Source organism: Mustela putorius, unplaced genomic scaffold, assembly GCF_011764305.1.
Source record: "Mustela putorius furo isolate JIRA1106 unplaced genomic scaffold, ASM1176430v1.1 tig00001130_pilon_pilon_pilon, whole genome shotgun sequence".
NCBI classification, from domain to species: Eukaryota; Metazoa; Chordata; class Mammalia; order Carnivora; family Mustelidae; genus Mustela; species Mustela putorius.
Genome location: NW_025421584.1, coordinates 1,983,987 through 1,999,945, shown reverse-complemented (window position 1 = coordinate 1,999,945; position 15,959 = coordinate 1,983,987). Strand labels below are relative to the sequence as shown.

Here is a 15,959-nt window from a genome sequence, read left to right as displayed (position 1 = left end):
GTGAGTGGGGAGAAAGGGGATAAAAAGAGGTTCAAAAAGGAAGAAAGAAAAAAAAAAGAAAGAAAAGAAAAGAATTTAAAAAAAGAAAACGAATAAAGAAAAATATAAAAAAGAAAAATATATATATTAGATAAACTAGTTAATAAATCGTTTAAAAAGAAAAGGGTAAAAGTTAAAAAAAAATTACCAGAAGGTGAGGAAAAAAAAATGAAAAAGAAAAAAATTAAATTCACTGCAAGACTAAAAAAAATCACAGGGAGAAAGCCATGAGATCTGTGCTTTGCTTTCTCCTCCTCTGGAATTCTGCTGCTCTCCTTGGTATTGAAACCACACTCCTTAGTAGGTGAACTTGGTCTTGGCTGGATTTCTTGTTGATCTTCTGGGGGAGGGGCCTGGTGTAATGATTCTCAAGTGTCTTTGCCCCAGGCGGAATTGCACCGCCCTTACCAGTGTCCGGGCTGAGTAATCCACTCGGGTTTGCTTTCAGGAGCTTTTGTTCCCTGAGCGCTTTCTGTAGAGTTCCGGAGGACGGGAATACAAATGGAGGCCTCCTGTTCTCCAGCCCAGAGGAGCCGAGAGCCTGGGGCCCCACTCCTCAGTGCACCCTCAGAGAACAGCGCCCAGGTACTCCCGTCTGCCTGACCTCCGGCCACGCTCTGAGCTCACCAAGCCTGTGGCTGGTTCAAGGTAACACCGAGATGTGAGCTTACTGTTGGCTCTGTCTCTGTAGCTGGTTTTCCCATTCCAATAACCACAAGCTCTGCGACACTCAGACAGCCCCGATCCTTCTGTGACCATGCGGGACCTGAGGCCATGCTGACCCCGCGTGGGCTTTGCCCTGGTTTAGCCTCTGGAGCGATGTCCCTCAGTGGAACAGACTTTTAAAAGTCCTGATTTTGTGCTCTGTTGCTCCGCCACTTGCCAGGAGCCAGCCCCTCCCCCCAGGTCTATTGCTGTCCTTCTTCTCTTCCATCTGCCAATGGATTTGCAGGTGTTTGCAATCTTTAGATAAGCTACCTAGCTGATCTCCTGCTAGCTGAAGTAGTCTCAGCCTGCTACTTCTCCGCCATCTTGACTCCTCCACCCCCATTATCCCATTTTTTAATTGGCCACTTCCCCTTCCCCTTTCTCTCCTCTTTCATCCTTCCCTGTCCCTCTCTCCTTCCTCTCTTCCCCCTGTGTGTATACATGTCTTTGTGTGGATGCAGGTTTTTATTTTTCTTAGACAGACTTCTGGGGTAGAAGTTGCTGGGTCATGTAGAAAGTTTCTGTTTACCTTTTTACGGACCTGATGAAATGCATCATTCTCCGTATCTTCTACAGTATATTCTTAGAGTCTTTTTGATAAAAATGTCATTCCTAGAGAGTCATTCTGGTGTGAATGAAATAATATCTCATGGATTAACATATGGTTAGCTACACTAGTGATATCCTCTCCTGTTTTATTGGCCGTGTGTATATTTCCTTTGGAGAAACATCCATTCAGAGCACCCTCACTGTCCCTTTTGGGTTTTCTTATTATGTGTTGTAAGAGATCATATATTCTGAACACAAGTTCTTTAACAATCCTGCTTTTTAAAAATCCAATTGACAATCTCTGTTGAGTGGAGTGTTAGTTAATTCAGATTTAGTTTTGATATACTTGTTTCTACACTTCCCATTTTGCCTTTTCTTTCCTGGTTTTCTCATATCTCAAGAGATCCTTCTGTTCCTCCTTTTTTGAGTTACATCTTAGTGATTGATCTAGGTATGACTGTGTACATCTTTTCAGTCTACTCTAATTCTGGTCAAATGTGGGAACTTTGTTTCAGTAGATCTCATTTTCTTCTCTGTGCTCCTAGTGTCATATGTTATATCTGTGCATGTTACAGCAGCTCAACAATACAGTGACATAACTAGTGCTTTATAGACTCTTCTTTCCACAGTCTTTCTCTGGGAATGTCATTTATTTTTGCCTCTGTTTTTTTAAGAATGGTTTTGCTGGATATAGAATACATTGTTGCCTTTTTTAAAATCTGTAATCATTTAGATTATGTTATCCCATAGGCTCCTAGCTTCCATTCATTTTTTGTAAGAAGTCAGCTGTTAATCATAATTTTGGTCTCCTTTTGTGATAGGTTGTTTTTTTTTTTCTCTTGCAGATTTCAAGGTTTTGTGTTCATTTGTTTATCCTTGATTTTAGCAGTTTGACCCCATGATGACACGTTTAGGTGTGGATGTCCTTGTCTATTTCCTGGTTAGGATTTACTGGGCAGATTATGGATCTGCAGATTAGGTTTTCATCAAATTTAAGCAAATTTTGGCAATTGCTTCTTCAAATATATTTATTAATCCTTTTCTGTCTTCCTTCTGGGGATCTCCTTATCATTGATCTGGTCTCAGGCTTTGTTCATTTTCTTCATTTTCTTTTCTACCTCTCTGCTTGAGATTGAGTAATTTCTGTTGATTCTTCAAGTTCACTGATTCTCCTGTCATCTCAAATCAGTTGAATTTTCCATTGCAGGTACTGTATTTTTCAGCTGTAAGTTCCCATTCAATTCTTTAATTTTCTTTGTATTTTTTTTAATTTTAATTTTTATTTTTTAAAGTTTTTTTTTTTTATTTGACAGAGAGATCATAAGTAGGCATATAGACAGGCAGAGAGAGAGGGGGAAGCAGGCTCCCTGCTGAGCAGAGGGCCCAATGTGGGCCTCGTTCCCAGGATCCTGAGATCATGACCTGAGCTGAAGGTAGAGGCTTAACCCACTGAGCCACCCAGGCACCCCTGTATGTTTTTATTGAGACTCTTCATGTGTCATTTTCATCATGGTTTTCAGCACTATTTCCATTAGTCTTTGACCATGTCCATGTAGCTGCTTTTAAATCTTTGCTGAATCTACCATCTGGAAATACTTAGATGGTTTCTCCTTAATGCATTTTGTAGTAAGGGTCACCTTTCTTGTCTCTTTGTTTTATAATCTTGTTGAATTTCAGGTAATGTAGCAATTAGGGGTTCTGATTTCCACCCCAGGGGGTTGTCTTGTTCTGCTTAATAACTTTCCTCCAGTAAATTTATGAAGTCTGTCTCTCCTGCAGTGTGCAGCCATTGATGTCTCTGTTCATTTCTTAATTTTTTAAGTCTTGCTTCCTACATGTTGCTGCTGTGTCTGCATCCTTTCACATTTAGCCAAGGATTGGGCAGATGTTGTGTGCAGACCCCATTATTCATGCTTTCTCCTCTGCTGATGGATCTGTGTGGGCTTCTAGGTCCATTCAACATTTGGGTCATTTTCAAGGCTTCCTAGTTTTTGCTAACAAGCTTTTTGCTTCTTTGCGTATGTGTGCATGGCTTGGCAACCATGGGTATGTGGGTGGCTTGAACCAGCTTCAGTTTCAACTGCATGCCCTGGGTAAACCTGGAATTTATGTGGAGTGCTTATCACATTTAGAAGGCTCTCTGAACTCTCAGAGCTTACAGTTAAGTACCTTGCTACTATTACCTTGTTTCCCCCAAACAGCATTGCAGCCTCAGGCTAGAGAACCCTGTCTGCTTAGCATGGAGGCCACCTCTTTGACTCACTCTGCCTCAGGTCAGGCAAGTCCCTTCTCTAAGCGACAGGTTTCTGGCATGGGAGGTGAGAGCACAGAACAGACTCACACAACTCCAATCAACCTTCAGTAATTTTCATGAATAAACACTTCTTCGTCTGTTGTAGGTCTTTAGAGTCTTTAAAATATTATTATCCAGATTTATAGCCCCGGAGCGGCGAGCAGAGTGGAGGCCCCGCCGCCCCGCCGCCCCGCCACCCCCGAGCAGCGAGCTCAGCATAGGCACCGTGGCCCCGCCCTCGCGCCACCCCGGAGCGGGGAGCCCAGCGGAGGCCCCGCCGCCCCGCTGCCCGGGAGCGGGGAGCCGAGCGGAGGCCCTGCCACACTGAGATCTGAGAGGCTTGGGCCTCGCACATGCGCGTTGGGCCCCTTTAGTCACTGCCCTTTATGCGCAGGCGCAGCCACGCCGGATTCAGAGGTGCGCAAGCGCATTTTTGCTTGGCGTCCTAGTTACCGTTGTTAGGTGCTCCAAGATTCCTAACTGTTGCGTGGTGGGTTAGGCTTATCTCTAGCACTGGTGTTGGTGTCTAGAAGCGGCGAAGAGCCAAGCGGAAGGTGAAGTGGTGGTAAAGCCTCTAGGCTTTGCAATGAAGAAGTTTTTTTGTTTTCAGAGTGCGAAGGTGTGCTCATCCCCAGCCTCTGACATCGAGGGGATGAATGACTTGATGGCTTGGGTTCACAAGGAGGAAGTCACGGAGACCCAGCCCCGGTATAACATCCGCCGGAAAGAGCTCAAAAAGATCCACAAAGTTGCTCTCCTGGGTGATATAAGGAATATGGAGCAGTTGCTACTGCGTGGGAAGAACGTGAATAAAAGAGACAAGAGGAAAAGGTAATAGGCATTAAGGGCCTGCTTAGCCAGAGGGGGTCATTTTGTGTTTATGTAGTGAACTTAGACTGACCCCGCCCCTCCCAGAGGAAATTACTTGCAAAGTGTAGATACAGGGGCAGGTCAGGCCAGGTGAAGAAATCCAATCAGTGGGATGCGCATATATCTACTAGGGTAAATTGAAATTCAGTTGGCCATCCGTATATTTACTAGGGTAAATTGAAATTCAATTGGCCACACAGAGAAAGCCCGGGCAGTTTTCTCTGTGTGTTGCAGACCTAGCATGATTGTGCAGTTTTCTATGTGTATCACAATCTCATTGCCCACCTGTGTATAGCCCGGCTAAACGACCTCTAGAAAAGTCTGTGAGGCTGGGAGGGTTCATCTCTTTGCAAGAGACAGCCCTGAGCGGTCAGTTTGATTCTCGATGCTTGGCACGAAATAAAGCATTGCTTGACCTTCGCTTTGTATCAGTCTCATTCCTTTGATTATGGGATTGTCCGGGAACAAACAATGAGCACTGAGCCAGCATCAGGATTTCTGGGAAAAGCCTCTGGAGGTAAGATCACGGGATCCTGTCTGTCTGATTGTGGAGCTCTAGGGTATGGCCCACCGGGAAGGAGCTGGAGCAGCCATGCTCCCCAGGGCTAGAGTGGATGCGGGGACACCCCTTCCCTCCACTGGTAGGTCGCCAGGGAGTTCAAGTCCCTATAAGCAGTCAGGGGGTTTGAGTCCCCCTAAGCTGTCACCAGGTGTTCGAGTCCCCCTAGGAAGCCAGGGGGTTCGAGTCCCCCTAGGCTGTCAGGGGTTTCGAGTCCCCCTAGAAAATCCCCACCTGTGGCAGGACCACTGGGCCTGAAGTTGTCTTTGTCTTGTTTTGTTGTTGTTGTTGTTGTTGTTGTCTGTTGTGTTGTTTGCTGTGTTTGAAAAAATGGGGCAAGCAGAGAATGAGGGGACTCTGACTTTTAATGGGTATAACTGGAGCCGACTGTGGTTAGTCTAACTCGAGACAGAGACTTTAAGGAATATTCCCAAGCAGCTGCTGAAACTCTCTTTGTTTTGGGGCAGTTCCTGTCTTCTATGGCCCGATGTGGACTGCCTAGCCCCTCCCCCTTGCTGGCAGGAGAGCATGGCATCTGAAGTGGAGTGGGCCCAGGTGGAACATGAAATATGTTAAGAAAGAGGTTACTAAACTGATGGTTAATTGTCTGTCTCAGGGTCTTAATGGGTAATTGTTAAAGTAGCTCTCAAAGTCTTTGGTATCCTGAAACTGTGAAAACTTGAAGGTTTGCTTGAATGACAAATGGAATTAAATTTGTTGTACATCTAGGTCTTAACCAAATGGGATAAAATGCTAGAGCGTTGGTTGTTGGAACTGTTTTGTGCTTTTGAAATCTGCTGGTGAACATGTTTTGTACTTAAATGATTCTTAAATTTGCCAAGAATTCTCTTGTAAAATGACTTCCGCCTTAAAGGAAATTCATATGGGTAGACTTTCAGGACAAATACAGGTCTTTGATATGTTAAAATCCTGGAACTAAAATGGGTAAGAATTGCCAGAAGTAAAAGCTGCATTCAGACTAAACCAGAATTAGTAACATGGGACTAGATGAACTGAAAGATTGTAATGTTGTATCTCTTGATGTTTTGTCTTATTTTAAACATTACTGGTTCTGTAGTGTTTGCTCTCCCAGGCTTGTTAAACTTTTTCTTAAGTTATCTGTAACTTACAGAGATGTAAAAGTAGTCATTTGTAAACAAATCAAGGTATTCAACTCTTTCTCTCTATCTGAACCCTCTGAAACCGAAAGGTCTCAGCAAGTATTCTTTCTTGCATGGCAATCAGTCATTTGCATAAGTTCAGTAAGAATCGGTTCTCCTTGTAACAAGACACCATTGGAAACACTGGTTATTTTACCAAGGCTTTGACTGGAATGTCATATTTGAAAAGATTCAGCTATGACTAGACAGCTTAAAGGAACTAAGGTGGACATTATAAAACCTGGAGCCTGAAAGCCCTTTGGTACTGTTGGCCTGAGACCTTGCTTAGAGAGTTCCCAGCAGCCTCCCCAGGCGAGTAAAGGATATAACTTCCTGGCAGATGCAGGAACCTCAGGATACTTTGGGTACCTCAGGAAGAGGAATTCGCCCAAATCGAGAGGTATTGCAGGCATGTCTGATGGCAAGTACGTGGCTTGGCTTCTGGCCTGGAGAGGCTACTATAAGCTCAACCTAGAGATTCCTTATGAGAAGTTCCAGCAAAGCAGATTGTAAAAGATTTATATGATCACTCACTGTTCTTGCAGAGCTTATGTAAGTAATTAAGGCCAAGTTTGTTAAAGCTGGACTTGTTTTTCAAATAAATTAGTCCTGATTTGGTTATCTCTGGAAATGAGGGTTATTTTAGAGAGAAAAATTATGTTTTAATAATACACCTTTATGGATGTTAAATTCTACATTTGATTGTCTTTAAATGCTTGCTTACCTAAGCTAGACAACCTGAGGTAAACGTCAGGGAAGTTGCATGATAGCTTGTTTAGATGATCTTGCTTTTGCCAGTCAGTCAGCTGCAGATATAGGGAGGAAACTTCAGAAAATTGAAGGATTTGAAGGGAAGAATGTGACTGAGTGAGTGGGACTAGTAGAAAAGGTGTTTAACAACAGGGATGTACAGGAGGAAGATCTTGGCTTTACAATCAGGCAGGTAGGGGATGGTAAATGGAAGGAAAAGCCTAAGCACAGAGAAGGCAGGCAGGAAGACATAGATTCAGATCAGTGTGCTTACTGTAAGGAAAAAGGGCATTGGGCCAGGGAGTGCCCCGAATGGTAGATGGCCATGCTGGCCTCCAGAGACTGAAAGGGCTATGGTTCAGAGCCCCTCCCCGAACCTCAGGTAAAAACTGAAGTGGAGGGGAAATCAATTGAAACCTATGGGAAAGCTATCTGAAGAGGAAGTCTCGGTACAAGGGGTGAATGGCATAGAAAGACATAAATGTACAACTGTGCAGATGTCTGTGGCAGCTGTAGATGAATACCTTCTTTACGAGCCAGTCTCAGAACCAGAGGAGACAAGAGAAGGGAGCCTCCTCCAAACCCTACAGGAAACAATGGGGCCTAATCCCTATGCCCTCCTCTACCTTCTGGGCCCCCAAAGAACTGTTTATACCATCTTAGATCTCAAAGATGCATATTTCTGCATATCTTTAGCAAGGGAGTCTCAGCCCCTTCTTTGCTTTTGAGTGGCCCAATCCACAGGAAGGATTTCAAGGCCAACTCACATGGACAGGACTTCCCCAAGGGTTCAAGAATTCAACCACTATCTTCAGCGAGGCCCTACATGAGGATTTGCATGAGTATAGAACCTCTAACCTGGGAGTCACTCTGTTACAGTATGTTGATAACTTGCTAATAGCCACTGAGGACTATGAGTCATGTTCGTGGGGATGAGAGCTCTCTTACAGATTCTGCAGGAAAAGGGTATTGGGTGTCAGCAAAGAAAGCACAGCTCTGTCAGAGCCATGCTACTTATCTAGGCTTTGATCTCCACAAGGGAGTGCGTTCACTGTCTGAGTCCAGGAAACAGGTGATCACCCAATACCCCCACCCCACCACGTCCCAACAAGTGAGGGAGTTTCTTGGGATGGTGGGCTACTGTAGGCTGTGGATACTGCAGTCTACGGAGATTGCCTGACCTCTCTATGAACTGGCAAAAGGGGGGCTCACTATGATAGAGTGGACGGCTGAGGCAGAAGGAGCATCTTGGGAATTACAAACAGACTTCCTGAGTGCCCCAGCATTGGCCATCCCAGAAGCCCTTCCAGTTGTATGTGGATGAAAAAGCAGAGGTGGCCAAAGGAGTTTTGACTCAGACTCTGGAGGCTTGGCAAAGGCCAGTAGCCTATCTTAGCAAGAAACTAGATCCAGTAGCAGCTGGGTTCCCCCTTGCATCTGCAGAATTGCTGCCATGGCCCTCCTGGTCAAGGATGCAAGTAAAATCTCATCTTGGGTCAAAATCTCATCTTGACCACCACCCACACTACCAAAGGCCTTCTCCAGAATCCACCAGACCGATGAGTGATGAACGCCCAAGTGACAGGGTATCAGGGCCTCCTCCTCAATGAAACAAGAGTGAGCTTCTGGCCCCCAGTGGTGCTAAATCCAGCCACGCTGCTGCCAGTAGAGCTGGCTCACCACCTACATGACTGCGGGTACGTCCTAACCCGAGTCACAGAAGTAAGGCCGGCCCTCAGAGACATTCACCTTCTGGATGCAGAGGTGACTCTGTTCACGGATGGGAGTAGTTACATGGTCAATGGAGAAAGGGATGCAGGGGCTGCGGTGGTTTCCCCTGAGCAGGAACTCTGGACAGCAGCCCTGCCACATGGAACATCGGTGCAAAAAGCGGAGCTGATTGCACTGCTGATGGCCAAAGGTAAAACTGCCAACATCTATATGGACAGCAGGTAAGCCCTTGCTACTCTCCATATACATGGGGCTATTCATAAAGAAAGGAGCCTATTAACAGCAGAAGGAAAAAGGATTAAAAACAGAGAAGTAGTACTGGCTCTCCTCCAAGCTATTTGGGACTCAAAAGAGGTGGCCGTTATGCACTGCCCAGGACACTAAAAGGGGACTGGTCTGATTTCAAAAGGAAACCAATTAGCAGATCAACCTGCAAAGCAAGCACCCCCAAAAAACAGTGCAGGAGCTGGTTACACTTCTGGCTCCAGCCCTACCAGAAAAACTGAACTATTCAGAAGATTTAAAGTATTTACAAAAATGGCCTAAATTAGACTATGAGGAGAATTGGGCTAAGACTAAAACAGGAAAGTTAATTCTTACTCAGAGACTAGGTAAGAACTTAGTAGGCCAGATAAATCAGGGTACTCATTTGAGGACATGAAAACTTAAGGAGCTTATAGGCAAGCAGTTCCAGGTTTCTAAATTAGGACGTATGTTTCAGGATGTAGTTGATGGATGTGCTAAATGCCAGGGAGTAAATGCAGGAGGAACTAGAATGGGAAGAGGGAAAAGAGAAAGAGGTAAGGAACCAAGAATTTTTTTTTAATGTTATTTTTTAAATTTATTTTTTATTTATTTTCAGCATAATAGTATTTATTGTTTTTGCACCACACCCAGTGCTCCATGCAATCTGTGCCCTCTATAACACCCACTACCTGGTACCCCAGCCTCTAACCCCCCTGCCACTTCAAACCCCTCAGATTGTTTTTTAGAGTCCATAGTGTCTCATGGTTCACCTCCCCTTCCAATTTCCCCCAACTCCCTTCTCCTCTCCATCTCCCCATGTCCTCCATGCTATTTGTTATGCTCCGCAAATAAGTGAAACCATATGATAATTGACTCTCTGAGCTTGACTTATTTCACTTAGCATAATCTCTTCCAGTCCCAGCCATGTTGCTACAAAAGTTAGGTATTCATCCTTTCTGATGGAGGCATCATACTCCATAGTGTATATGGACCACATCTTCCTTATCCATTCATCCGTTGAATGGCATCTTGGTTCTTTCCACAGTTTGGCAGCCGTGGCCATTGCTGCTCTGAACATTGGGGTACAGATGGCTCTTCTTTTCATTACATCTGTATCTTTGGGGTAAATGCCCTCCTGTCACCGAGGGCACTTGGCGGTCTTCCCTCCTGAGGCTGGGCAGCAAGGGGTCTGGTGCCCAGGCTGGCTGAGCAACAAAACAAAATACTCAGCTGCCTTTGGACCCACTCATAAGTCCCCGTATAGGCCACTTAAGAGAAAGCTTTGATATGACTGAACCACATTTCAATAGTGACAGAAAAGAAATGAAGTATATACAGTATTTCACTTTATTTTTTAAGATTGTATTATTGACAGAGACACAGAGGGAGGGAATACATCAGAGGGAGTGGGAGAGGTGGAAGCAGCCCCCCACCCCCAGCAGAAAGCCCGATGTGGGGCTTGATCTTAGGACCCTGAGATCAGGACCTGAACCCAAGGCAGATTCTGAATCACTGAGCCACCCAGGCACCTCCAGTATTTTATTTTTAATGGACATCTTTTTATATGATAATGTTATAAAAAAAGGTCTAATCCCATAATAGATCAACTTCTGGGCTACCAATTCTTTCGATAAAATCCAATATATAATTTTTATCTGTGTCCACTTTGTATGTATGTTATTTACTGAATGGCTGTCAAAAGAAATTTTGAATTGGGAAGATGGTTCTGTTTGTGATTAGGAAGACGTATTTCTCAAAATGTGTACTCTTCCACATTCCATAAAGCAAATAAAATCATCATGATTTTAAGAATTTTGTGTTAAACCTGCTCTCATTTATCATTGTGATGACATTAAGAAATTTTTTGGAATCACTAGAGTGTACACCTGAAAGTAATATAACACTGCATGTTAACTGGAATTAAAATAAAAACTTAAATTTTTATAAGTAGACAGATATACCCTTCCAGATATCAAAATGTATCTTAAGTTTCCACAAATTACACGGTTACTAATGGCTGAAAGGATAGATGAATGAATGGGGCAGAGAAGAAAATGCCAAACACCCCAATATGGTGACATTTCATATTAGTAGGAAAAGGTGAATCATTCATAAGTGGTGAAGAAAGACCTGCTATTTATTTATTTATAATGGTATTAAATACTAATATTGATAATTGGTAATTTTTGATTTTCATATGATCTATAAATCTAATAAAATGAAAAAAAATTTCATTTTTTATTTAATATAATGTATATGAAAATATATCATATATAAACATATGATATATTTATGTATAAGATATAGAAAATATATATTATTTCATATATAAAATATATATAAAATACATAATGTACAAAAATAAAACTGTTCCTGTTTATTTGAATCCTGAGCTTCCTTTGGCTTTAAGTTTCTTGAAAATCAGAGTGAAGAATTACTTAAAAAGAATTCTTCATTATTTTAGTCCTCTTTTCCCATAATGCTTTCAAGAACTAAAATTTATTTAAATGCCAACCATGTGACTAGAACTGCAGTAGAGCTGTTGTATGTATATAACATTATTACATTTAACGTAAGGCACATTGATTGTGTGATGCCCCACCATTTTGTATACCAATAAGAAATCTTAAAAAATTCTGCCAGTTATAATTGTAAGACATTTTGAATTCTAAATCACATTCCAATGTCAGAGATACTAAAAGGTGACAAAATGAGCCTCCTAGAATTATTGATAGGTAGTATTCTTGTGAACATTTAAAACATATCTGAGAAGTAGGCATAATTGTATCACTTTACCTAATGGGATTTGTACAGTAGTAGCAATAGTAATAGTCATAATAATAATATGTAACAAACTTTGCATAGATCCTCATTTAAGCATGGTGACGAGGTCTCGTGAGATACCTATTCTTTACTTTATTTTTATTAGTTTTTAGTAATCTCTGTAGCCAACATGAGGCTTGAATTCATGACCCATGAGATCAAGAGTCACATGACCTTCAAACTGAGCAAGGCAGGGAACATGAGCTAACTGTTTTTGTCTCCATTATTTGATGAGGAAATTGAGGATAAGGCTGAACCATAACTATTAAGTTTAAATCCTATCCCAGGTTGAGCTGAATCCTGAGGTCACGCTCTACCTAATCAGATAGCCTGCTCTTTTATTAGTATGGTGAATGATCACTAATAATTATTGTGCTTTCTTCAAAAGAACATGAAATCTTTGTTTTTGAGTCAAAGGAATAAATGCTATTTAATGTTTACAATTTCATGAATTAATTGCATGTTTTGAAATCGTGCACTATAATTTCCTAAAACATTCTTTCACTTTCATAGGACGCCTCTCCATCTGGCCTGTACCATCGGCCATGCTGACATGGTAGATTTTCTTGTAGAGAGGAAATGCAAGCTTGACCTCTATGATGGAGACTATAGGACTCCTCTAATGAAGGTGTGTGGTAGCAGCTGTGTCTGCCTGAGATGGATTTGATTTAATTGCTTAGAATGAAAATTTATTACAATTAAATGTAACTAATTGGTTGTAGCATACTTGCTTTAAATTCCCAGAATTTACACTCTGTTTCTTGGGATACTACTGACAGGCTGTACAATACCAGGAAGAGGCATGTGTAACTACTCTTTTAGAACATGGTGCTAATCCAGATCTTATGGATAAGTTTGGCAATACTGCGCTCCACTATGCTGTTGCTGGTGAGAACACATCAATAGTAGAGAAGCTGATTTTATACCATGCAAATATTGAAGCAAGAAACAAGGTACGTCAACATTATTTATAAAGTATTTGAAATTTTAAAACATATATATATATATATATATATATATATATAAATTTTTTAGCTACAAAACATTTATTTACATATTTATTCATATATGTAATAAATAATAAATACTGAATTCTATCATCAAGTCCTATACCATGGAAACAACTCCAAAGCCAGGGCAGGGAGGACTAGAGAACGATGAAGCCCATAGAAAGGGCAGAGTTCTGTTTCCCAGCCACTCTTCCACCCCAGAAGGAGAATTTTCCCATTAGTGTTTGGGAGTGGATGGTGGGCTCAGAGCCCACAAAGGCTTGAAGGCCTGAGGAGAGTGAGGTGATGATGGAGGCTGGGTGCTGTGCAGGGACTTAGGAAACAGGTGCTGCTGGGAAGGGGTGGGAGACCATGACCCAGTGGGGTAACTTGGGTGAGTGCGAGTGGGAGGAGAAAGCAGCAGGTTGCAGGCCCCAGGCACTGCAGGCCCCAAGGTTCTGAAGATGAGAGCAAGGGGATCGGGTCCTGACATCCTCCAGGGGCATCTACTTGTGCTCATAGCCACTCTGCCTGCCATGTCCCGCACTGGGGTCTCCCATTTCACAGAGTAGTTCCTGCTCAGCATTGTGTAGGTCCTCAGGGGGTAGTAGCTGTGCATGGGGAGTCGAGGGGGACCGCACTCACTCTTCCATTTGTTATTTCTTTGACATGTCTTACCTCCTACCACTGCCCTTAAGGAAGCACTGTTGGTTGACATAGATAGGGTCAATTTTTTCATACATAGAATCTCGAGCATTCCCTGAATGAAAATATTTTGAAATAACTTCATTGTCTAAGATTTCACTTTATTTTTATTTTTTAATTTTTTTTCTTGAGCTTACTTTTTGGAAATACATTTTTTTAGGGACTCTAAAGAAAGAAAGCAGGAAGAAAGCACATATGCAGACTTATAAGAAGAGAAGCATGTTCTTCACATAGCAGGAATTTTTCTGTCTTGACTTCTAACCCAAGTAGTAATTCTGAGTAATTTTACATGGAATATGCCTTATTCTGCTCTAAGACCATGATCTAGTTATAGGGATAAGGAATTTATCTAAGTTTCTAAGATTCAGTTGATATTAATACTAGTCTTTGATACATTTTCATTCTTAAATGCAGCAATTATCTACAATTGATTATAGTTATTATGTTTTTGTTGACCCAAGTGTTGGTTTTCTTCAAGTTTTGAAAGAGGCCGGCTTTGGCTAACAGTGCTGTAACCTGTCAAGTTAGTTATTCGAAGTTTTAAGATTTCACTTTAATGAACATTTTTTAAAGAAATATCTTATGTATTTGAGAGAGAACGTGAGCGTGAACACACTTGAGTAGGGAGGAAGGGCATAGGGAGAGGGAAAAATAGGGGAGCCTGATGCAGGCCCGGATCCCAGGACCCCAAGAACAGGACCTGAGCCAAAGGCAGACACTTAACTGACTGATCCACCCAGATGCCCCACAGCTGCTCATTTAATTCAGAATCCATCTCCTTAGTGACCTATTTGGAGCAAGAGCGCTTTATGTTGACATCTGGGATCCTGATACCATTGATAGAAGAGAATCAAGCATGTTGATATAACCTGGAGAAAAGCTTCACCTTTACTGGAAAGCTCTCAACACTGTATCCCTGAAACTCTAATTCTGAAATGTTAATGTTTGCCATGAAAGTATTGTCAAATGGGGATAAGCAAATTTAAACCGATTTCTTTTGTGCTAGAGATAATGTGCAGTTCTGTAATATTTCTCAAACATCGAGGATCATTGAATCTTTCTATTGAGGCACAATCCTCACCTTCCAGCAAGTATATGTTCTTTGGAATATAATTTAAGAAACACTGCTCCAGAGATAATCATTTAGATTGTTAACTCAGTAAAAATACTTTAAGCTTTTACGGCTATGTTTTAGAGTTTGGAGATACAGAGATAAAATATAGTCCCTTCCCTCAAGAAGCTCTTGGTTTCGATGGGTGCAATAAAATAAGTGGAGTATACAGTGGTAAATGCTGTGATAGAAGCCGAGATTCTTGGAACCGGTCAATGTTTGAAGTAAGATTTGGAGAATGACTACAGTTAATCTGTTGAAGAGGTGGAGGAGGGCTATTTAACTTAATTTAATTTATTTTATTTTCTTCAAAAATATTTATTTATTTGAGAGAGTGAGAGTGGGAGAGAGACGTGAGTAGAGGGGTGGGGAAGAGGGAAAAGGGGAAGCTGACTCCCCACTGAGCAGGGAGCCTGACGTGAGGCTGGATCCCAGAACCCTGGGCTCGGGACCTGAGCTGAAGGCAGACCCTCAGATTGAGCTGCCCAGGTCCCCTGAGGAGGGCTATTGCCAAGAGAAGGAGCAGCTGGTGAAAGAGGGGGTGGGGGTGGGGGTGGGGGGAAAGGTAGGGGCGGTGTGAGGGGGTGGGGAAGACTGAGGGCTGGAGAAGGTGGGGGGTTGAGAGTACTTATGTATGTGTTTAAGGTTAGAGGATCCTTTATAGGTTTTAAAATTCAGTATGGAAATATGTAATTTTGTAAATTATAAATTGGTTTTACACTTTTACAGGACGAATTCACACCGTTTTTACTTGCTGTAAATGAAAACAACCACAAAATGGCGGACTTGTTAATTAGAGAAAAAGCAGATGTACATGTGGTTGATAAGTTTAAAAGGTACAGTAGTTGTGTTTTTTTTAACCTTATATTGTTCTAGGGTGGTAATAATTAAGTCAGAAATATTAACTTAATAAGAAGAGGATTAATTTATAATTACATAGTGAAAAATGTCGACATGTCATCAGTTAGGCAGAAATCAATTATTCTGATGGGGCAACATGAAGAACAGTATACACGAAATTTATATTCTTTCATATTATTGACTGATGTGATCTGCAGTCCTTTTTTTCTGCCATATGACTTTATGTTAGCTAAAAGGGTTTCATATTAGTTTTATTATAAAGTGTGGACTCCTTTTATTCTATGACACAATATTAAACTTCTTAACCCTTTTATAGTATTTTTTAGAAACTTCTACTTCATATACATTTTCCTTAAAAGATGCATATTAAACATAAATAGGAGTTGTTTTATCTTTTGGATGACTCCTTGCTTTAAATTTTTTTGTAAAGAATACTGATGTTAGATGACCCCTAAGTGATTATTAATTACTATTACCAGATAGGGTGAGCTTATCATCCTTTTTCATTATATATATATATATATAGTTTCCATTGGTAAGGGTAGAAGGATGAAATATAACTTTA

The 15,959-nt window shown here is 41.7% G+C and overlaps 1 protein-coding gene across 1 annotated transcript in view; it reads left to right on the top strand.

Moving 5' to 3' along the window:
* The first annotated feature begins 4,084 nt into the window (after positions 1–4,084).
* LOC123394002 (ankyrin repeat domain-containing protein 26-like) overlaps positions 4,085–15,959 on the top strand; it is a 109,998-nt gene continuing 98,123 nt past the window's right edge. Inside the window, exons 1-4 of the mRNA XM_045087424.1 lie at positions 4,085–4,420; positions 12,242–12,356; positions 12,508–12,681; positions 15,263–15,369. Coding sequence (XP_044943359.1) covers positions 4,176–4,420; positions 12,242–12,356; positions 12,508–12,681; positions 15,263–15,369 — 641 coding nt within the window. The 5' untranslated portion in view covers positions 4,085–4,175. The remainder of the gene's footprint in view (positions 4,421–12,241; positions 12,357–12,507; positions 12,682–15,262; positions 15,370–15,959) is intronic.